The sequence below is a fragment of the Manacus candei genome, unplaced genomic scaffold (genome assembly GCF_025592945.1).
Source record: "Manacus candei isolate 608988 ecotype Guabito, Panama unplaced genomic scaffold, ASM2559294v1 h1tg000014l, whole genome shotgun sequence".
In the NCBI taxonomy this organism is placed as follows: domain Eukaryota; kingdom Metazoa; phylum Chordata; class Aves; order Passeriformes; family Pipridae; genus Manacus; species Manacus candei.
Window position 1 is genome coordinate 20,780,108 of NW_026138062.1, and position 24,090 is coordinate 20,804,197.

The window sequence follows — 24,090 nt, forward strand, 5'->3', positions numbered from 1 at the left end:
ATCGCTACATAGAATTGCAAGTAGCTGCAGGTCTGGAGCAGCAGCAGCCTGAGTGTGGTCCCAGAGGCTGTCATTTCATTTAGAGGCTGGACTGGGGAGAATTACAATCACTATATTCCTGTTCTGCAACAGCCTTTTTAGCTTCAGCCAAGGCCTGGCACTGAAGCTGCGCTGTCATACTGCAGCTTATGGGAAGATGTGTTAAGTCCTCACAAACATTTTCTTGTCAAAAGGAAATGATTAAGTCACAGGAGCATTATTTTTTTTTTTCTGGTCAAGTGTGCAGAAAAAAGGAAAACCTCTTCAGTTTCCAAGGGTATGCTTCTTAATAGCAAATAAATGCTTACAAGGACACCACTTCCAGGGCTGCAGGCCACAGGGTCTGTTTGTTTCTTTATGCTTACGTCTCTCCAGCTCCTTTAGGCTTCTGGCCTCTTCCAGGGACAGTGACCTCTGGAAAACATTAATTAAAGTATGTCACCAGTGATGGAAATGAAAGCCATGCAGAGATGCACCTAACGGGCTTGAAATTTGATGTCCTAACCACATGTACAACCAGTGCAGTTTGGACAGCAGAGTTTTCTGATTTATTTATAACCAACATGGACAAGAAAGAGGAGCCACACCAGAATTTCCTTTGAAGGCAGAGTTTATGATACTACATGGTTGTGTCTGCAACATCTCCTAATACTATTAGGAAGAGAAGGAGGTTGGCTCTGTGGGGCAGCTTGTGCTGTGGCAATTCAAGGTGGTGCCTGGCAAGGCAGCACCATGAGACCTCCCTGGGACCAATGAGGGGGACACAGCTGGGGGTGTCCCTTTGGTAGGGGAGGCCTAGGTTCCCCCAGGGACGTCCTCCCATCCCCAGTACTGATGTGCTAAGGGGGAGGGGAGGTGGTTGGTTTTTAGCATTGGCTGGGTGGACACGTGCTCGTGTGTCTCCATCCTCACCAGGGAGACAACCCAGGTGTCTTCAGAGGACTTATAGTTCCCTCCTCAGCCCCAGACTCCAAGCCAAAGCAGTATGGCTCTGTAACATAAACCAAGCCAGATTCAGAGCGCTCACTTTGGAGACTTAAATGCTTAAAAAATTAATAAAAAGAAGTCATGGTGGACCTAAGCCAACTTATGCTGTGTAGACTGTAGGATGCCACAGAGATATGAGCCAAGCAGCCAGGATGGATCCAGCCCAATAGTGCTGTGTGAGCCCCCCCTAGGCTGTCTGGCCAGACACTAAATAGAAGTGTCTTCAAGATGTTTATTTAGGAAGGGGCATGGCTAATGAAGAAATGGGTCCTACTGAGCAATAGGGCTGCTGCTCAAGCTAAGGAAAGCAGACATGTACCTGTGGGGCTCTCCTGCTCCAGAATTTCTGCTGTTTGAACAAAAGTCTGGCTTGCAGGACTCTACCAGAGCAGCTGACAGGGTCAGGATTGTGCCACAGTTCTGCTGCTCTACCATAAACCCGTCTATCAAGCTCCAGTGGGCAAAGGGTCTTCTCTTCCTTGAGCTGTGGCTGATGTAATAATGCTTCTACTCTCCCCATCTTGTCTGGACTCAGACAAATTCCTTCCTGATCTAAGCTGATGGGTGGCAAGCCTGTACAAACCCACAAGATCTAAAGGCATATCCTAGGAAACACAAAGCAGTAGCCACAAAACTCTGCAACTGGCTTGTTCCAGGACCAGTGATGGGGAGAGCTGCGAGGGCTCTTCCAGGGTTCACACAACTTAAGATGTAGCAAAAAGTATTTGTTGATGTACACAAAATGTTTTGTAGCAGCTCGGGTACTAGCAAAGGTAGGGAGAGAGGCTCTTCAAGAGTCAAACCCCTGGCCAGGTGTACATGTGCAAGGACAAGTGACTACAGCCCTATGAAATGAAGCAAGTGGTTGCTATGTTAAGCAGCCGAGAGCCTGGCCCAGCCACTTCTTTCCTCCCCCTTCCTCTAAAGTCTGCTTATGAGAATTCTTTCTGAATATTTATGTTTGGAATACTTATTTGGAAGAAGTCACAGCTGCAGCTGCTCCTGCTGAAATGACAGTCTGTGCTGCTGTCTCCTAGAGACTTAAGTTTCCACTCTAAAAGGAAGACTTTGTTTTTTAAAAATAAGGCTTGATTTGCCATGCTGATTCAAAATGGTATAATTTCTAAGAGCAGTGGGATTTACTACTGGTTTAAAGACCAGTGTAAGGAAACAGATGACTGAAAACACAAGAAATGAAGATGGGATGATGAAGAAAGGCTTTTGCCTGTTGCAGTGATGGTCACTTTGGGAGGACCCGGAAGTGGCTGCTATGAAAAAAATCAGCTCTGAACAGGTAATGCCTCAGCCTCCATGTCACATTTGGAAAGGACAGAAATGCCACACTTGGGTGACTTACTGTTGAGGGTCACCACTTCCCATTCATCTGCCAGAGCTGGGAGCATACGGAAGATGCATTTCACAGATGCACAACGACTGGGAGCTGCCATTGCATTCCTTATGTAAAAAGACACCATTTCATTTGTAAGCACATGAGAAAAATCCAAAGATGTTGGCTGAAAGACACTGCATAACTTGTTGTTTTTTTTCCCTAGCATATAAGCCACTGCACACAATTCATAAGGACAGAAAATAACATGCATGTGTTTTATTTGAGAATTAGGTAATCACACAATTAGCAACTATATGCACTGTATGCAGGTAGGGTGGCAGAGGTTGAGGATGCACGTTCACAGATTCTGATTTTTAATGCTATATTACTCTTAAATAAACATATGATTCATAATTGGCTGGACAAAAATAACAATAGGTTTTCATTTCAGAAAAAAAACAAGTCCCCAGGCTCAATTAGCTCTGAACTCTTGGAGTCCTCTGGAGCATTTAAAAACTTCTTTTATACATAAAACCCCCTCTCCTAGTGGACAGAAATATATCAATGTTTCATCTCAATGTTTCTAGAAGAAAGCAATTTCACCAATGCCACTTTGCTGCCAACAACATGATGCCATCAAAACCATCAATAAAATGCATTGATATTGGTGTTTATTATTTGGGAAATGCAGGTCATCCAGAAAAGCCAGCATGCACAGGGCATCCAGCAACACCAACAGCAGAAGCAAAAAATAACTCTCCACAAATAGGTGTTCACATCAAAAGAGCAGAGATAGGGATTTTACTCGGGTATTACTATATCATATTCTAACAAAATTTTCCAGCTCAAACATCATGGTAGATGTAAAGAAATCAGTAAATTTTCTTGAAATGCCTTTATTGCTTTTAATTGTTCCTTGGTAACAGCAGACTCAACAACGGTTAGTTTTCTTTCTTTTCTTCCTTTTTTCTTAGTAACAGATAATATTCCTTAAAATTACTTTTAAACTTCCAATTTATCATATGCCTCCCACAAAAGCCTTTTTTTTATTGACCACACTATGAATTACACACCTATTTAACATTTCAGAAGGAGGGGGATCCTGCTCTTGAGCAGAAATTTTCAACATCAGTATTAAAAAGCACATCACGAACCAAAGGCAAGCACTTTAAAATCTAGGCTGGTAGACTCTTCACATCTCCCTGCCATTTTTTTTTTGCAAAACAGGGTTTCCTGATATGCCTGGAGTCAATATGCTGTGACACAGGCTGGCGCTGCAGAATAGCAATAGCATATATTAAATCTGTGTTGGGAGCTGGTTACCAGAGATGTTACATAGTAATTATGGAGAGGATTTTCTATGAAATAGATTCTGGTTTTTCAAATGAGATTCTGAAAAATCACCCCCTAACATTTCTGCAGAAATGCTTTACAACTTGTCCAAACTGTAGAGGATGCCTCATCTTTTCCCACAAAAGCTTATAAAGCTTGTAATTTACTGAGTTACTGCTTGTTCTAATGGCTATTTGAGGGAATGGCTTCACATGGGTAAGAGGAGATGAGTTTGTATATTAGGGCAATTCAAAGGTTCACTCAATTTACACAAAGTAATGAAAAGCTTAACTTGAGCTCTCAACAATTCCACTTTCTCCCAAGTTTGTAACATGGATTTCATCAAGTCTTTGAGAGGCTGCCTGAAAGCAGGGAAGAAAAGATTCAGCAGATGACTGAAAACAAGTTTCCAGTTCTCATCAAGGCTTCACTAATTAAAACCACACGTCCCACATACAAGAGGTATAATGTAGGACCGCAAAGGGCCTGCCTGCACTCCTGTTACAAGAGCTCTCCTCTTGAGCAACATTGCAGAGCCTCCACTCAAACGTATCCCTGGAGAGGGCAGGAGACCGTAATGGAGCTGGGGAGGGCAGAGAGCAAACAGCAGGAAGCCAGTTGGATGGCAAGGTCTAGCCACCTGATGACTGGTCCTCAGTTTGGAGGAGGAGGGACCAAGGAACAAAAACGAAAACAAAGCACATAACAACAACAAAATCTTCATACAAGCAGCCCTCATCCCTGCTCCAGACTTGTCTAAGTGAGGACTGCACGACGTGCTCATGAAATAATCTTTTGTCAACCGTGAAGATTTAGCTAGTCACATCATGCTTACCCTGTCATCGCTTCAGTTCCTGAGAAAACCCCAAACATTTCTAATACTGCTTTTCCAATTAAGAAATCTATATTTGCTCGGAAAGCAGAAATCTAATGAGGCCTTGCTGGCTGAGTTAAAAAAGTAGGAGGCACTAAGAGAAGTCTGTATTAGGAGAGGACAAATAAATAGCCCTTGTTTAAACCCTCCTCTCACCTCAAAACAAAAGGCTCAGAAACTGAAAATGGATTAAAGAAAAAGAAAATACAATACGAAATTAGTCTCTCTTCCTCCTGAAGGTAGCAGATTTTTCAGAGGCAAAATAAATTGTCTATTAAAAAAGAAAAAGCAGTATCTAAATACATTCTATGTAAGCATTCATTTGCAACACTGGAAACTCTCCAAGACTTCTCAGCCCATAGAGCCTGTGGCTTGGGCTCAGGCCCATGTGCAATAAAATAAGACCAAGTTTTTAGCCATTCGTTTCTGGGGATTGTTAGGCCACTGCTCCATTAATGTGAACCAACCCAGGCACCATCTATCAGGGCAGCCTTTTTTTAAATTACAGCAAACCCCACAGTATTCAATACTTCCAAACAAGTTACCAGCATCTCATATATAAAATTATTTCCACATATCAATAATTTCAGTAACTCCCTAAAAAGGACCCCAAGCACTGTTCAAATCAAAAAGGGTGAAAGTACAAGTCTAATTTTGAGTAACACAGAATCACAAAATCAATTGGGTTGGAAAAGACCTCTGAGATCATCAAGTCCAACCTTTGATTGAGGATGTCAACTAAAGCATGGCACTAAGTGCCACGTCCAGTCATTTCTTGAACACCTCCAGGGTAGTGACTCCACAACTTCCCAGGGCAGCCCTGTTCCAGTGTTTAGCAACCCTTCCTGCTGCTCACACAGAGAAGAGGTAAAGAACTCTAAGGATGAATATAAGCTTTTTTAAATGTCAGATTTATTTCCTTTTTGATACAGAAGAGCTGTTCTGCTCTGCAAATTAACTGACAAAATCAGCTTAATTTTGATTTTCCTGTTGCATTTGCTTAAAAAAAGATGGATTTCTGCTGACAAGCCTTAAAAATTGGAACTCAAATTAGATTTTGTCTTCTCATATACTATTTTACAACTAAATCTGAAAACCTCAAGGTTTTACTACTTCTGCTACCACTAGCTCTTCCTGATATAGTACAGAAACTATATTGTATATATAAACCTGTATTTATTTACAGACAGACATTCACATAAATAAAAACACTGGGTAGATATAAAAGCTGCCATTTGAGTTTATACTCCCCAGCAGGAACTCCAGGCAAGCAATGTTCTGCCCACAAGCCTAAGGGGGATTTTTCCATGACCTCCAGGTCAGGCTCAACAAGAATATCTTAAGTGCAGAAGGAGAAAAGGCAAAACTGCCAATTGCATTTCAAGATCAAATCTAGCACTCCTTAAAATAACACCTATTTTAATTAATTATGTATATACTAACAACAAAAAAATATACATATCAAAGTTTTAAAGTAGCAAATTTACATTATCTTTTTCTATACCAGGACTTTCCTTTACTAGGTTAGTTTTAGTACAGGTGATCCTCCCTAACAGCATATTTACAGACAAGGAAAAATAGTTAAACATCAAGATATTTATTTTGCATACGGATATTTATTTTGCATACAAATATTTACAGAAAAATACTTACAAAAATTAAGTATGTAAAGTTTAATTGACTTCAAAAAAAGCTTTTATCTTATAAAAACATATTGCCTTTACTGTGCTCAAATTTACTATTCAGATCTCTGGATTTTCTTATAAGAGCTTTCTTCTGTGCTTCATCAAATCGATTGACTTTGAGATCCTGGTCTCGGTCAAATGGCCTTCTTTCTTGAGGTTTGGTCTTTTCTTCAGAAGCTTTGCTCTTCAGCTTTTTCTGATGTATGTCCATGAGAGATTCTGACCTCTTTGACTCCTGGAAATAATGAGAAGAAAGAAGAGGAAGTAAACTATTGCAGAATATGAACAACATATAGAAAACCTGAATGTAAAGATTGAAGTGAGGAAGACTAAAAATTCTAGAAAAAGAAGACAGCTTAGTAACTGGATATAGAATCATAAATTTAGCACACATGGAGCAGAAAATATGAGCAATCTTGTCTAGGCTGAGTAAAATACTAATAATTCACTGATGTTAGATACCCAGAATGTTGTTGAATCTCCACAATGGAGATAAATTATAAAAATAACGCAAAAGAAATAGAAGAGTTGCTCTGCCATTATTAGCAGAGAAAAATGAAGACATCAAGAGAAATATCTCAACACACAGGCCTAGTTTCTTATATGCATCCCCTAAGCACCTGCTTGGTCACTGCTTGGGGCAGGAATAAGCTAGATACCCTTTAGATCTTACTTTCATGCACTACAGTGGTTTTTTTAATGTATGCTCCTAAATTTGAATCATCTGTTGAAAGCTCACAGGACAAAGTCACAGGCTAGAGCTAGAGCATGTGTTTTGCCAAGCCAAGGGCTTAAGTTCCATTTCTTAAAGAGCATGATCCAGCCCAAATACAACATAAAACTTTTGCTGATTTCACACAGCAGCAGGATTAGTCCTCACAACACCATGTGGTCCATCCTGTACTCAGATACAGTGCATTTGTGTATCCAAACCAATTCTTTCATCAGAAAGTGCAAAAGATGAGCAGCTCTCTTTTCTCGTGATTTTTATTCCAAAGGTTCATTTTCCTTTACTTCCTGTGCAAACACTAACTTCATCACACATACAAATAATAGTTCACACATGACATAAGAAATTATTGTCATGGAAAACAGAAAATGGACAATACTTATTCAAGGTATAACCGTGTCAGTGTTGACAGAATTGCACCAGAGAATGTATGTAACATCAGCATTGAGAGAATAAACTGTAAGAAACTATTCTAAGAATGAAAGCTCCTGTTCTAGGAAAGTAGCCTTGGTAAATGTCAGAAATAGTAAAGAATAGAGGAAAAAACTGTAAAAGACAAAGCCCATAACGAACCACCTGAAAATCAGAAAAGAGTTAATTAGAAAAACAAAACCAAAAGCAAAACAACCAAAGACAAACAAGCAAACCCCCCCAACAAAACAACCCAAGAAACACTGTCCTTAAACAAGATGCCTTCCAGTTTTTTTGAGAGAATTCCATTAACCTTAGAGACAGTAAAGGCCTGTGTATGTTTTATTCTGTCAATGGTAGAGAGCAAAACCCAAGTTTTACACAAAAATTATTCTACTATATTCATAGTGACAGTAGAATCAAACAGTAAAGAAGAAATTTAAGGCAGAATGCTAATAGCACCAGATTTGCAAGTCTCTAAGTCAAGAGGGACATGTGATTTAATGAACTACAAATAAATTATTAGAAGAGCCAGATAAACATAATTCATGTAAAATACACCAAGGCTGTGATTCTCAAGTTAATTATACTCTCAAGAGACCAGACTGCCTTCCATAAGAGTTCAGGCCGTACATCAGGGAAGAACTGCAACTAACAGCTGTAAGGCAGGCAACAGTCTATACACTCCAGTGGACAGGGCTGGTAGACAGAAAAGTGAGGAAATTTGACACGGAGTTCAGATTTCTAGTAATCAACATCTGTCTGTGAAAATTATCTGCTCATGTAGAGATTGAGGAAAACTACATGTAAGGAAGTTGCTGTAATGAGCAGTTAATGTAATTAATGACGTAGTGTAATTAACACATTGATCTGCTTGGCCCACCAAGCCTCTTTTAGGTTAATGCATATTTGTCCTACAAGTTAAACCTCCACCACTGTTTTATTCTTGGGATGCTGGTAATGTGTTGAAGCAAGCTAATATTTAAATTAAGGTTGCCTACTCCCAGCAACCATGTCCTGACATGAGGGTGATTTAAGGAAAGCACCATCTAAAACTGAGACAATATATACAAACCCAAATTCTGTCACTTTGGAGAGGACCCAATCCTACTCTTTTTGAAGTCCATGGCAAATGTTCTAATGACTTAAAACAGCAGTAGGTTTGGGCACTAAAAGGGAAAACTGTGGTGGCATCACCATGGGAACCAGCAGCACTAGAAATGAGAACCAGAAGAAAAGAGTAAAGAACTAAAGGAAATACAGGAAGAGGAAGTATTTTGTGATTACACTTACATTGTATGAAGTCACTTGCTCAATGAGTCTCTTGTCCCTCCCAGATAACACTATTTCTTCCTTATCCTTACTCGTTGACTTTTTTGCCTCTTCTCTTTCCTGATGAGTAGAAGCAAATCACACACTATAATAATCAGAATGTCTAAAGTAGAAAGCAAAGAAGTCTATATCTACTTTAATCAATTCTGAAGGGTACAGCTCAAGATGGAGCCCACTCGATATATTTTGCTCAGCTTGATAGAAGAAGAAACTGGACACGCTAATTGGAAATTCAATGAGTTGATACAGAGTATCTGACTACTCCAAAAGGGAGCAGGAATAAATGAATATCAATTATACTTAATACTGTTCTTTCAGTGCCTTTACTTTTCAGCCTAAATTAGTAAATTTTGATAACAAAGAAAAATCTGGGAAAAAAAATTTCATGTAACACCCCAGGGTATCTTTATTTGTTTTTTTCACAGAACATCAACGACATACATATTGCCTGCAAGTGTATTTGAGTAATGAAAAAATGCTCACCTTGGCTTTTCTCTCTCTGTCAGCTGGAGTATCTGTCCAAATAGATCTATCGCCTGATGTGTCATCAGCTCGTCTCTTGAATGTTCTTGGGCCAAATCCAAAACTTTTCAACTCAGGTGGAAGCTCTGTCATCCATGATTCCCTGGTAACTTGCTTAGGTTCATTCTTTCCAAAAGACATAGGGGCAGGGAGAAATAAAAAAAGCAAAATCAAAAATTACTGTCTGAATCTCTTAGCTTCCAGCAGAAATCATGGATTTTTCTTTGTGTTAACAACTGCAAACACTTAGCATCTCAAGCAGAACTGCAACTGGGTTCACAGAGAAACAGGCAAAGAAAAAGACAAATACAAACCAGCAAATTATTAGAAATTAAGAAATCCAACTTACGCTGTCTGCTGAAGTAAGTTTTTCTTTCATTCTCTGAGCTCTGCGTTCAAATTCTTCAGTCACATCAGACTCCACCGGTCCTTTTGCAGGCATTGGGCCTATAAGATTGTCTTCTTCCTCGCTACTATCTGTTACCTTCCAAAAACAAAACATTTTCCTCAACCATAGTGCCAAGAGCATCAAGAAACACTTTAGCTTTACAGGATTAGAATGATTTTGTCTAGAAGAACATATAAACCTAATGCAATGCATCTGTCAGACAACAAAAATCTGGATTGAAACTCCAGATGAGACTTGTTCTAGCCCTTCAACGTGGATGCTTAGTCTCCATTTTGCCAAAAGCACCATCTCTTGTCTGAGACAAGACAGCTGGTAAGGACAGTGGCAGTACACAAAGTCCTGCTGCTTTACACTGCTCTGCACACGGCCACACAGCCTCTGTGGCTGGAGGCAGACTTGAAACACACACGGATACATCTTCGATACTTTGGGCTTTATCATCACTAGCAATATTTGGACGCATCTCCATAATAAGGATCACAATTTCACACTACAAGAACTGTCTCGAGCTTAGATTCTGTAAGGATGATAGAAAGATTACCATGCAAGGTAGGGTAACAGTGGCATGCATGGTACTATGCTCCTGGATGTACAGCATCTGCCAGTCTTATCTCTTGGTTCTGTCATTTGCTTCTTCAATCCCTTCAGGATCCCTTCAGGAAGAATTTCTTCACTGAAAAGGTTGTCAAACATTTGAACGGGCTGCCCAAGGAGGTGGTGGAGTCACCATTCCTGGAAGTGTTCAAGAAATGACTGAATGTGGCACTTAGTGCCATGGTCTAGTTGACAAGTGATCAGTGAGAGGTTGGACTTGATGATCTTGGAGGTCTTTTCCACCCTTAATGATTCTGTGATTCTGGCATTGCATTCTAAGCAATTATTTGGAGAAGGACTCAAAAAACTAAGTTTGTAAGGGACTAGAGATTTATAAGAATCTTTGTAGTTGCCAGGGGTTGCACAGAAAGCTCACAGGTCCCTCCTTCCAAGTTCAAACAATACAGATGTGGATGGAGGCAAAACTAGACAGAAAATGGTGATGCCACAGTACCCTGGAAGCAAAGCTCAGGTGCCCAATATCTATAAAAGAGCAAATATTTAGCCACAGTCGGAATGTGGGTGATAAAGCAATGGGAATAGGCATGACAAGGCTGTGTAGTCAGGAAGCACAAAGCATTACTTGAGAATACGTAAGTGGCAATTCATTACATTCACTAATACAGAGTGAAGAGTCAGCATGAAATAAGTTGCCTCTAAAGATGTACTACAATATAAAATAATTAAATAAATTAAAACAAAATAAACAAAAATTGCTCAAATTGAAAAATTTTAAAAAGATTATTACTAGGAAGAGGTAAGAAAAAGATCATTATTAGGAAGAGAAAAAAGGTGAGTTCTGTAATAGCTGTAAAAAAGCTGATGCTAGAGGATGTATTTATAAGAAAAGAGACTTTTTTGTTTGCAAAATATATAAGCAGACCAGTTTTGACATCCCTGCCTCAAGAGATTTGTCACTATGATAAATTGCTTAATTGTTATTTGGAGTTATAAGATGATGAGTATCTCAGAAATGTCAGATAATCTTTCTTCGTGATGGATTACGACAGCATTCGCTGTAGGAGGCTGGAAAATTATATGCTTTGCAACTACTAACCAAAAAAGTGAAGTTTCAGAGCAGCCTTTGCATCCTTGCTTCCTAGCATCTCCCACAGTGTCTGGGAGTTAAATGTAAAAATATAAGTATTTTGAAATGAAACAAAATAACGGTGAGTTCTCACAAGGAATTAATATTCACTTTATCATAGCATGAGAGAGATTCAATTTCCCAAGCACTGGTATCCAGCACCATTTTTGGTGCCTTAGGGTATCCTGCCAGAGGTGCTGCTCAAGAAGGGTGCAATCTTCTCTGAAGTGCTACTCCCTGTCTGCCAGCCCCTTCCATAGACAATTCGGATCCCTCAGAATGGTACTGGAGGCCCACGTCCAGGGTGCTGAATTTTCCCCATACTTCTAGTTGCATTTTATCACATATCTTAGTCCTGAATGTTCTTTAGTAGCACATGCTTTATTTTGGTATCAGACTACAAAACTTCTACCTAGTTTTTACCTAATCTGATGGAACAGTCAAAAAACCACAAACCAAAAAGTTGTGTCAATATCACTGTCCTGCACCACCTCATGCCCAGTTACAGGTATTATCTTGCTATTGATAAGAACAAAGAGTGACACTATAACACCATTCTTGATTGTATTCTTCTAGATAAACTTACTTAATGGAGCCAATAATAAACATCTTTAAGGAGGTGAAGATTTGTGAAACATTTGATCATTTTCCTCCCCCATCAGCAAAGGAGTAGAAGCTGGAACTACAGGGAAATACTTTCATTCTAATAGGTTTCATTACTTCTTTAATGCCTTTAAAACTCTGAACTTTTCCAGGATGTTCACTTGTTAAGGATGGCACAACAAAAGAAATAATGGAAAAATATTAGGAAGAATTACTGTGACTGCAGTTTAGGATGTCTAGATCGCTCGTGTTCAGTGAGTGCACCATCTATCTAACAGCAAAAGCACAACAAACCAGACCAGTCTTTTTGTTTTTAAGGCTTTGTTATGCTTCAGTATTTGACCCAGGCAAAAATATTCCAGACACTTCCTGGTCCAAAATTAAACTGTCATCCTGATAAGTATGTCTAGTAGTCTTCTTCAGGCTGCAACTTGTTTAACCATTACTAAACAAAAGGCTTCTGTTTTAACAAACCTGAGGACTGAGTTCTGATGAAACAGACGGTCCTATGAAACATTTGCTACTCCTGGTGTCCTCTGAAGGTCTCTTAAAGCCAGGTGGTAATGCAGGACCTATAATGGGCCTGGAAGGGGGAAAAAAATGTAGCAGATTAATACAGAAAGAGAAGTCAAATATTGATGCAAAGTGTGACTCTCCTTCCTCCCAATGTCAAGTGTGCCCCCTATGCACACACCACAGAAATAACTAAGTAAGAGTGTCTCCAGTTTTTGGGAGGGTCTGTGCAGAGAGCTGGGATGCAAAAAAATCCCAGAAAGTTGCAGCGTATAGTCAAGGAAATCCACTTTTTTCTTCCCTAGCTTCCTTCACCAGATTCAAGAGCAATGAAAGGTGTTAAGCCCTTCTCCTCCTTCTCTAGCAGCAAACCCAACTTTGTTCTTCTTGTCTTGCACCACAGTTTCAGTGCCCTTCAATAAACAGAAATAGTGAACTCTCTGATTTTAAGTTTATTTTCCCTTGGAGTGAGGATCAGAGAAGGAAAGTTTTGTGATTACAGGTAATTTCACTGATTTGTTTTTACACAGCAGCTCTGCAAGCAATTTAATTCAGTTGTCTCCACAAACACGGGAATGTGAGAATCTCTTTTCAATGGTGAAAACAATTCAAAGAATACTACAAACTGTGTTTGCAGTATTGAAAGTCTTTTGTATGTGACTTCCTCTTAATAATCCACCATAATGTTCTTTAAAGCTAATAAAAGCTAATTAAAACCCCAAACAACTGTCACCTGAAGAAATATCCAGGTGACAGTATCCTCACAATGTATCAGCAAAGATTTTTGTTTATGATCATCTTCAGTTCTGAGCTTTAGGGTGATCAAATGTAACGACGTGAATTTGCTAATTATGGTCTTCTTCTCCATCCCACATAAGCTAATCACTATAGCCCTGCTGTAGTGATATTATTGTCAGGATTTAAATTGGGGAAATAAAAATCAGAAAGTCTTGATGAAGAGCTAACAGATATACAAACAAGAGCAACAAATAAGAGCTCAGGCCAGGACAAGGGCACTGGTGAGGTTTCAAACTCAGGCAAGAAATCTTGGTTAAATATGAAGTTCCACCCCCACCTAGCTGCTGCAATTTTATCTTCCTCCCTTCCTTTCTGATTGCTTTGTTGTTAAAAACATGTTTTAAATTTCCAGTATAATTAAAGAGATTGAATTTAAACCAATAGAGATACAGCCAAAAAAAAAAATCTCTTATTTCAGTATATGAGTACCTTTATTTTGCATGAAGAGACAGTTAAACCAACCTATAAAAAAAAGCTTTCTACTAAAAGATATACGAACATCTATGTTGTGGGTTGTATCTGTGAAACCTATGAAAAACAATCAATCTCACATGCTCTGTCTTGATTCTGTTACAGCTCGGAGGCTCTTCAAAGGAATAGAAAAATGGTTCCCATATTCATCCTTCCCACACTTTCCACTTCTTACACTTCCCCCCCACCCCACGAATAATGCTATGCCTTTTTACCCCCCACACATGAATAATGCTATGCCTTGTCAGCAGTACACAGCTGACAAGACTCTTGACTGCTTCCTGGATGTCCAAAGGGTCTCTCGATAGGTGAAGTCAATCTAAATAAAACGCTGTAAAACACACTTTACTGCTGTTACCAGCTTCAGTACCTATATATACATGTTCAAAAACACCCCCCAAACTCATCATGGACTGAGCTTTAATTTAAGGAATATTGCATTTCATATATGGCAAAGAACGTTCTCCTGTTGTTGGACTTGGGAGTCCTTGTTAATGCATGTTTCAAGATGGGCATTTCAGCATTCTTCTGATGTATAACACAATTTTTTTTAAGACAACCTTCTCTCTTTACCTTGATGTGTGAACGCTTCAGAAATATTTACGAGTGCTGCACTTCTGTCTAACGTTGATAAACAGCAATATAATTTCCAGAGTTGAAGGAAATCTTTTCACATACATATTTTATGCTGGAATGATTCAAACCATTTTCAACAAGCTGTAAATTGCCACGTGAGCTGCCCCTAATCATGAATATATTGCTTTGACAAGTCTGGAAAAGATGTAACAGAACAAAAGCTTTTCTAGAAGAATGAGTGTGTCACACAAAACTAATAAACAGTATGTCCATACACTGAAACAAACAGCCTGCATTTGTTTCAATTATTCATGGTCGGCTGTCAGCTTGCAATCTGCTCAAGGCTAAGGGCAATGCAGCAGGGACATAGTCAGCAGCAGTGTCTCTGCCCTGCAGAGCTTACACACCTCAGTGTGTCAGTGCAACCAGACTCCCAGGTGTACAGGGGTGGAAGACAGACAAGGCTCTTCCCATACATCACATCTTTCCCACCTATTTAGGGAATCAGGCTGGGTGCAAAACAGCTCTGCTCAATCTGCTTTCTCAGTGTGTGCTAGGAGCAGTTGTACGGTGAGGCAGGAAAAAAGATAGCAAGTGCCTTCTACTGCTTTAATCTCTCATACTCATAGACACAGAGCAGACTCTTGCCTCAATGTAAATGCAAGTTATCCAGCATTTTGGAAATAAAATAAATAAAAATAGAAGTTGGGTCAACATACAAAACACAAAGGCTACATAATGGGTGTTAGTGCTCAACTCTCTAACCTTCAAACTACAAGGCTTCTTTTCTTCTTCTTTTCCTACCACGAGTATTCATGTCAAAACTCAAGAAAGCAAGAAGGTTACTTCTGCTGATATTAAAAGTTGAAAGCATTTATTTGCTTTATTTGAGATCCCATTAGTTTTAGTGACCTCCAAAATTTTATAATTAAAATAACACACTGTGCATATGGAACACTAGAAAAAGGAAATCAAAGCACCAAACAAGCCCACTGAGCATGATACTCACAATACAAAAGAGTTTGTTGGTTACAGCAAAGTATAACCAAATATATACAAAGAGGATACTTCCAAATAACCTTGGTCATATAAATCTTGTTTTTCTAACTGCTGCATTCCAGCAGTTTAAGCAGTTTCTAACTGCTGCATCATAGTTGCATCAAGCATCATAAAAATTTATCAAAACTGAAAAAACATTTAACTTTGAAATTTTCTTTGAGATGGTACACTACATACACAGTTCAACAATAAACTGAGTCACCTTCCTAGAACTGAAAACTCACCGCTGACAAGCAGGTATTGCTTTATTTTATCTACCAGCTCCCCATTGCTCTGAGGAAGGTAACAGTGATCAAGAGACTTGTACTTTTCATCAGTAAGCATCCCCTTGGAAGCGCCAATTTTACTAAGGATTATCATTTCAAATTACAGAAGGAAGTGCACAGGTTGATGTAAAGACTAAAAGGCTGTGAGACATGGTTGAATTCTGCATAGAAAATCCATAAATAGGTATTTTTGGGAAGTATTTTATAATCATGTGCAACCAAATGGAAAGCTTCCTGATACAGACCATAAATAATGCTTATTTCCTTAGACCTGACAGCTTCTTTTCTACAAACCTACACTGTTCAGAGGAGTTTTGTACCTGGAGACACATAAACAATAATCCTTGATGTATTAGCAAATGACAGTTCTAATAGTCTGCACTGTGTTGCACCACACAAAAGCTAACTGCCCTAATCCCCCACAGATCAGAATGAACTACAGAACTATGGATCCTCATACCTGTAATTTGGGTTTTTTTCTGCATCTGAGACCTATCAAAAGAAATGGAAGAAATTTGACATTCAAAATACATCTGAGACAATTCACATTTGTTCTTTTTCTCTCCAACCAGGTCTAGGAGGGCTGTGTGTTCTGTTTCAAGGGAATGCTGTTCCTGTTCTCAGAATGTGGAGGAAGAATTAGTTCTAATCATCTGAATCTGAAGTGCACAACTGAAGTGTTCTGCAATAGTGACACAAAATATTTTATCTAAAATAATGGTGTTTTAAGGAAAAGAATCTGAATATAATTCCATTTTAATTACCTCTCTGGAGAATCATCCTGTTTTTTAAATCCAGGAGGAAGAGCAGGCCCAAAAAAGCCATCATCATCATCGTCTTCAAGAATTCTTTTTGGCTTTCTGCAAATACAGATTTCACTTCATAATTACCTTGACATACATAGCAATTATCTACATTTAAAAAGGAAAAATTACATAAAATTATTTCAGATGGTCTTATGTACTAAATATCCACCGTTACCAAGGAAACAATGCAAAAGGATCCAAAATAATTTGAAGCAATTAAAAAATTGGGAGCTTAAGCTTCATTCCAAAAATGCTCTGACATTTAGAAATAAAATTTAAAAAAAATAAAAACAAAAAAAAAATCCAAAAACCCACATTATACTACTCTTCTTTCTACAGCAAAAGCATTCTTAATGTTGAAATGCCATTTTCTAGTCCCAAAGTAATTTCAAATTCAGCACACTTCTTTCTCCATTTTTATACACTGTCTGCATTTTGAGTACTATTTTTCCCAGTAATTAACTGAAAAACTATTGAATAAGAAAACAAGAAAAAAGTGAGTAATAATTACTCTAACATTCATTAAGATGGCAAAATGACCTTCAGGTCTCTTACACAATGCCTAAAACAAACACACACAAATTCTAAACACAGCACTTGTGAGTAATCAACCCACCAAATGAGAATATGTGCATTCTCCCATTACTTGCTAAACAATTCAGGGTTTTTTTCCCATTAGAGTTGACTTAACTGAATGCATAAATTCATGCCCATAAATAGTTTTTATGGCCTCTCAATGATAGCTAGTATACCAAAAACAGGGCAAAACAGTACCAAATATGTACATGATAAGTGGTGCCTGTCCTTAGTATAAACACCAAAATTACAAAACTAAAATAAGACATGTAAACACAGAGATCTGATTGCCCCAAATAACTTAATTCCACTGTAGGGTATCAAACAGGTCAGCTTAACATTCTGGACCACAAAGAACATGCAGAACATGTAATCAAAAGTCTTATACGGGTACAGAGTTTACCTTTTTATTTTTTTACACACCATTGTCCCTTTCTCATAATTTAGACAGACACATTTAATTTGCAATACAAGGTAAACATACAAATAACGTAAGAACATACTTGGATGCTGGATCTCCTTCTGTCTCCTCTTCAGAATCTCTGTTTGCATTTCTGGGTAAAGGAAGAGATTCCGAGTCGTCTTCACTGTCAGGAGTTTCTGAGCTACAGCTGCTTTTGTAGCCTGGAGGCAGTGCTGGTCCTGCAACTGAACATTCAGAGTTATTTGGGATCATAAAATCACAGAGTGCTTTGGATTGGAAGGGATCTTAAAGATCATCTAGTTCCAGCCCCCCCCGCCATGGGCAGGGAACCTTCTACCAGACCAGGTTTAATAAGTATATTTATTAAACATTTCAAATGAGCATGATCTATCGTGGCATTCCCAAAATATGTATCTACTTGGAATTAAGTTTATTCAATCACTGCTCTGTCTGGCATTTAGAGAAGATATCTAAACAAAATTCTACAAGTTACTTTTTTCAGCACTGTATTTCAATGAACAACCTGCCCTGAATTATACTAATCCATTACTAAATGAGTGTCTTCTGGAACAGGACTAGAAAGACCTGTTTTATATAGCAACTGATTTACCAGGCACGTGATATAAACCAGTATATTTAAAAGAAACTACCCCCATAACAAAGCGTTTGAGGCTTACTGGTGAAGAAACACATAATTTGTGCATACACAGAGTGGGAGGCCATAGATTATTAAAGGGGAGCATTGCAACCATAAAGTATTAAATTAATTGCCGGCCTGCTTTAGGAATAGTTTAACCATTAAGGTTATACCCAGTTCAGCTAAGTGTGAACAGACTTAAGCAGGCACAGACTTAAGTATTCTGCTGAAAAAGGGATGATTTAGGCATTCAGAGAATGAATTTTTTAAAGGATCACTGCTGTCAGAAGGCCATTAGTAGTGGATGGAGAGATCTCGTGCTCTGGTCAACTCTTCACCCTCTGGATTAACAACAAGGGGGGATATCCCAGCAAAGGAAAAATTCAGACACTAACACTGCTAACAGGCCCAAGCTATTTCTGGCACTGTCCCCACCAGCAGGCATAGGTTTATTTGGATACAGTACTATGTACATGGATCCAGAAGGAGCTTAACCATTGATCCTAAAAGCAAATGTCCCCCAAACAAGACACTTAACAGCGATACCCTCACAGACTCAATCAACAATGAGCCAACTGGAGTAAGCAAAGACTAGCAATGGCCCCAACAAAAGAGGCCTTCCCAGATACAGGACAACGTATGCAGGACCAGCATCCATTTACAGAGACACATTATGAACAGCCTACTGATGATTTAGCATCCTGAGGCACAGACATCATTCCTCCTTTTAATATTTCCAGTACTGAGTACAAGACTGACAGGACAGAGAGGTGTTTTGGTGAGAAGAAGACATTGTTCACTTTATGAATAGTCAAGGGTTAGATGAAAAGATTAATGATACCAGGAAATTGCATCTCCAGTTAAAGAACTAGGACTTTTTGATAGTGTAAAATATAAAACCTGATACAGATTATGGTTCCATTGTTAGCTGACAAAAGCCAGGCAGAAATCGAGTCCTTCGAGCAAGCTTAATAAAGCTTTTACTCATCTTAAGCATAAGACACAGAACAAGGACAGTCTACTAGTTACAAAGCATCCAGACAGATATACCACTTCTTTGTTTTCTGTTTTAATGGGAGAGACTTTAACTGGGACATAAAAATCCATTTCAACACTAAGAAAAAAAACCCAACAAACTGCCCCCTCAGCCCCCAAAAAATCCAAATGACACAACACTCCAGCCTATAAAGGTAAAATAAGCTCAAGATGACAGAGAAACAACAGATAAATGCTAAATAGGAATAAAAACTGCTATCAAGAAGTCTCCTCTTTTGATATGAGAAGCACCACTACATAAAAAGCACTAAAAAACCAGGCAAAACCTGCACAACAGCTTTCTCCAGCTGCCTGGTGCCCTGACATCATGCAAGCAGATCTCATTTGCTCTGAATGCAGACAGGTAAGAGAAAGAATTTGGAGTGAAAGGAACAAATTCAGGTGCACTTTGGTGAGTCTGATACTACAGAGAGTGAGCTGGAAAGAACTCAGCTGGAGAGGATCAATGTCTACAACAATGAAGCTGCTGGTAACAAGTATGTCCCACGTGCCATGCTCGTGGACCTGGAACCCGCCACCATGGACTCTGTGTGCTCCGACCCCTTTGGACAGATCTTCCATCCTGACAAATTTGTCTTTGGTCAGAGCAGGGCCATGGAGGTGGTGAATTCACTGTCCCTGGAGGTTTTTAAGATGAGATTGGATGTGGCACTTAGTGCCATGGTCTAGTAACTATGGCGGTGTTGGTTTAAGGGTTGGACTTGATGATCTCGGAGGTCTTTTCCAACCCAGTTGATTCTATGATTCTAAACCCAAAACTGTTTATGGAGGGAGACCGGTCCCACTGACATGTTGTTCAAAATCAGGGCTAACATACATACTTTCATCCCAATTCCTCTCTGTCATGTTGGCACAACTGTTTGCATGGGCTATGCAATAAACTGGATCAGGGAACTTGAGAGGCATAAAAATAACACTGCAAAACCCAGCACTCCTCTGAAAGAACTGTTTGTTCGTGGAATTGCAGCCCAAGAAGGACAACCAGGAATGAAATAGAGACAGAGACTGATTAATGAAGGGAAAATGGCATTTAAAGCCTGAGGAAGAAGAAGTCATTGCATGTGGTGAAAAGAAATGGAGGAGAAATAAACTTGGGATTAAATCTTAGTATGGTCATGGTACTGACTGAGACTAACAATCTGCACAGGCAAAGATATAGCTACAGATAGGGTAGTTTGGGGAGCCACAGGAAAGAGTAGAAAGGTAGGAATGGGAATTGCCAAGCATAGATTCTGGGAGCAAAGAAAGGAAAGGACGAGAAGGGAGACCAAGACCTAATCAGAAGTCTGTGAATGAAAGCCAGGGAAAAGTGGAAAAATGCAGATGAAAAGAGAAACAGGGGAGAGCTCAAAGTGTCAGGAAACTAAAACCAATGAGGTGAGGAAGACAAATGGATGTAGCAATAGTAGAGCAACAGAAAAGCGAAAAAGTTACCAGAGCTCAGAACAATTTGGAGCAGAAAAACGGCATAAAAAAGTATGAGAAGGAAATTTTAGGGATGGAGAGGAGAGAAACAGAACCAAGTCAGATTGAAGTGAATGTTTTAGGGCTGATAGAAATGGCCATCCTACTAATGTTGCTCTGACTTGCCTTCTCCAATGAGCTGGCTCTGGTGACTCTCTGCGTGAAAATTAAGTCAATTCAATTAAATTCAGAAACCAAATTAAAACCTTTTTGTTTTACTAAGTTAATCTCTGCTGTATTTTGGGATTCTGAGCAATCTATCACACCATCAGGTATGCACTGGGAAGTTCTCAGGGACAGACAGGGCCTTTCACCTCCAGCAATAGTGGCAGATCAACTCAGACATATCACATCAACACATCAGTATTGAACAAATGTGGCCCCAATGCTGAAATAGACAAAACTCTCTTCTACATCTCTGATTATTTTTAGCCATTCTCTAGCATTTCTCTCCTGCTGGTACAAGGACAGTGCAGTGGCAGGGACAAACAGACCATGATTCTTTCAGCAGGAGCACAATTAGGCCAGCTTCGAAGCACCACCATGAGGTAAAGAATCAGGAAATGAGTGTGTCCCATGGGTTGGACAGTGACAAGACGAAGAAGGTAAAGAATTTACGAGGGATGAGCTTTTGTGTAGGTCCAACTACCATCTGCTCCCATCCTCTTCCTGATTAAGGATGACAGAATATTAGTAGCGTCGCTTCTCTGACACAAGAGATAGTTGGGTCTTGGAGTGCGTTTCCCCACACATACACTCCCCCTCTCCCTTTCTGTCTGTCTCTGATGGGCAGTGTGGTTTGTCCTATGGCAAGAATAACAAATGAGTATTGCAGGAGAAAGTGTCTGGATGATGCATCCGGAGTTGGGGGAGGGCAGAGGGGGAGGAAGGGCAGGGTGGGACTCAAGGGGGAGCTGAAAAGTTTGCTACTGACTGTGGTGCATATCAGCCTGCATAAGGGTATCAAATGCCACTGGAGGCTGGGCTAACTGGTCTCCCAAGGTTGCACACACAGCTTCCAGGTGGGCCAGCCCCAGCAGGGATGACTGCAGGATACATCCAGACCAAAGATAGGGAACATTCAGTTTTGGATGGGTGAGTGTAAAAAGCACTAAAATCTGGTCAAGTATGGAGATAAAATCCTGAAGTAACTACAAAGGTGCTTTGTAATTGTGAGTTCTGCATGGCTAAAGACTGTAAAGTTGTATGTTTCTAATCAAACTTGCTTATAACCCTTTAAACATAAACTGTTGGCCATATCTGAGACTAAGTGGACCCAGCCACGCCCTGCTCTGAGAAGCTTAGACTTCTCTGAGAAGCTTAGAAAGCACAGGGGTCTCACAGAAGTTCATGACTCACAGGAGGGACCAAAATCTAATTATACAATAACCTATTGTAATAGATGATAGAGTTGCTGTTTAGATACTGCACTGGCAATATTTACATACTGTACCAGTAACAAACCTTATCATAATCATACATAACCACTGTGTTCTACTTCTTGCACCTGGCTGAGAGCCTTCTCTTGACTACACTGCCACAAGCTGCTCAAAGTCCTACTTTGTTCCTGTTGGAAGGCAGAAACTATGAAAGTAGAATAAAAAAAATAAATGTTCTTAAAGAAAAGCCATGAGCAGCTCAGTGAGATCACAAGGAAAGAAAACATATTGGAAAAGCTGTTCAGCTTTAAAAGGTGAAGCATCTCTTGGAACAGCTAGAACACACATGGGAGATTGTTACAGAACAACTTCTAGGCCCATCTGACTCAAGAGATTGTTACAGAACAACTTCTGACTCAAGATCCAGCAAGTGTTACAGCACAGAAGACTGCAGCAGTCCCACCAAATGATTTTTGTCACTCCAGACGCAGGGCTCCAGCTGGAGCTATAGTTCTGTACAGCAAAGTGTATTATGCCAAAGTACTTGGTCTCCCTTCCTCCTCTGCACTGTAGCAGTATGCCTCATGTGGTGAGCAGGTATACTTAGTTTTTCTGGGAAGCTGTTTTAAGTTAGGAAAAGTTTGTAAAAGTTATAAAAACAAATAAACAACCTCCCAGTAGTTGGGGTTTGGGCTTTTTAAAGCAAATAAATTCCTTCCCCCACTTCACACAGAAATCTCCAAGCAGATCTGCCAGTGCAAGCGTAATACTGCAGAACTGACGTACACTGGGACAAAAAGTGGACAAACTAGGCTGAGTAACCTAGACTAGATACTGCCAAAACACTCGATGTCAAAAAATCATGATAAGCCTAAATGATAAGTTTAACTTGTGGATTCATACACGATATAGATACTTGCAACATGCATCTATATTTTGGAAAGTGAATAAGCCATCAAGACAGATATGAAAAAGAAAGGCTTCATGCGCTCAAACAAGCTTGTAGTCAGGGCTTCTGCACAAAGGCAAGCTAGGGACACAGAGCTTCATGTTGCCATGATTTCAGCTAATGCGGCATCTTTGCTCCCTCTTCCTATTGCTCCCTCTTCTGGATTAAGAAATTAGGAGAGCAGACGAGCACAGCAAACCTCTCGCATCAAAGCTCCTTTCTTTGTGATAACCGAACACTGACAGAAACTGAATATGTATACTAGTGACTTGAACCTGGATTAAAGAGGAGTGCTAACTAGCTCAAAGAGCTGATCCCAGAGATATTACTGACAGGGAATATGCAAGCGTTTAAGTGAGGGAAACCGAGCTCCACCGCAAAAAAGCCAGCCTCGCAGCTGGCTGGTCTCAGAGGGGTCCCCCTTCTGACACGACGGCTCTCAACATCAGAGACCCTGGCACCACAGCCCCACTCACTGCCAGTCTGTTCTGCATTCCGAGGTGGATGGAAATTGCCTGGAAAACTACAGTTTGCTGAAGTGGTTTGGTTTGACAAAAGGCCCAACCTCTGCCTCGCTCTCCTGCCCACTACGCACTCGGAGCTACTAAAGAGCACAGGCTCCAAAGCCCACGTCAGACCTGAGCAGGAAAAAAAAAAAAAGGACTCCAAGCAGTATTTTTCTTAAACAAGTTTTAGACCGTTTCGTATCTGTAGTTTCCCATCACACAAGGCTTTTTTTTTTTTTTCTGAAAAAGTCACTGCAATAACCCCCCCGCGAAAATTAGCTCCATCCAGGTGCCGCACTGGCGTATCCCGCGCTGTGGAATGCGGGTTGCAGAGCCCCGTAATCCCACCCCCGGCGCATCCCGCGCTGTGGCACACGGACTGGGAGCCCCGTTATCCCACCCCCGGCGCATCCCTGTGCCCTCACCCTGGCTGAAGTCCTCGCCCGGGTCCGCCTCGGCGCGGCTCGGGAAGCCAGGCGGCAGCGCGGGGCCGATGAGCTGTCGGGCCATGGCACAGCCGGCTCCGCGGCGCAGCCCGGCCCTTCGCCCCCGTCCCGCTCCGCTTCCCTGCTCCCCGCTCCCCGCCCCTCCGGCGCTTTCGGATGATGCAACTCCCGCCCAGCCAGGAGGACTTACCTTCCTCGCCCCGGACGTGACGCCTTTAGCGGCGGCCGC

General features: G+C 40.3%; 1 protein-coding gene across 2 annotated transcripts; it reads right to left on the minus strand.

Moving 5' to 3' along the window:
- Window positions 1-2,604: 2,604 nt before the first annotated feature.
- On the minus strand, window positions 2,605-23,993 carry GPALPP1 (GPALPP motifs containing 1). 2 transcript variants are annotated; one of them, XM_051778740.1, is made up of 8 exons: window positions 23,841-23,993; window positions 17,504-17,642; window positions 16,383-16,478; window positions 12,410-12,518; window positions 9,592-9,726; window positions 9,204-9,368; window positions 8,682-8,780; window positions 2,605-6,482 (listed from the first exon to the last, which is right to left on the minus strand). In XM_051778740.1, the coding sequence occupies exons 1-8, from the start codon at window positions 23,923-23,925 to the stop codon at window positions 6,264-6,266; spliced, it is 1,047 nt and encodes a 348-aa protein (XP_051634700.1). In that variant the 5' UTR covers window positions 23,926-23,993; the 3' UTR covers window positions 2,605-6,263. The 2 variants fall into 2 exon arrangements, with proteins under 2 accessions (XP_051634700.1, XP_051634699.1); XM_051778739.1 differs by having other exon boundaries at window positions 17,504-17,648.
- Between the last annotated feature and the right edge of the window lie 97 nt (window positions 23,994-24,090).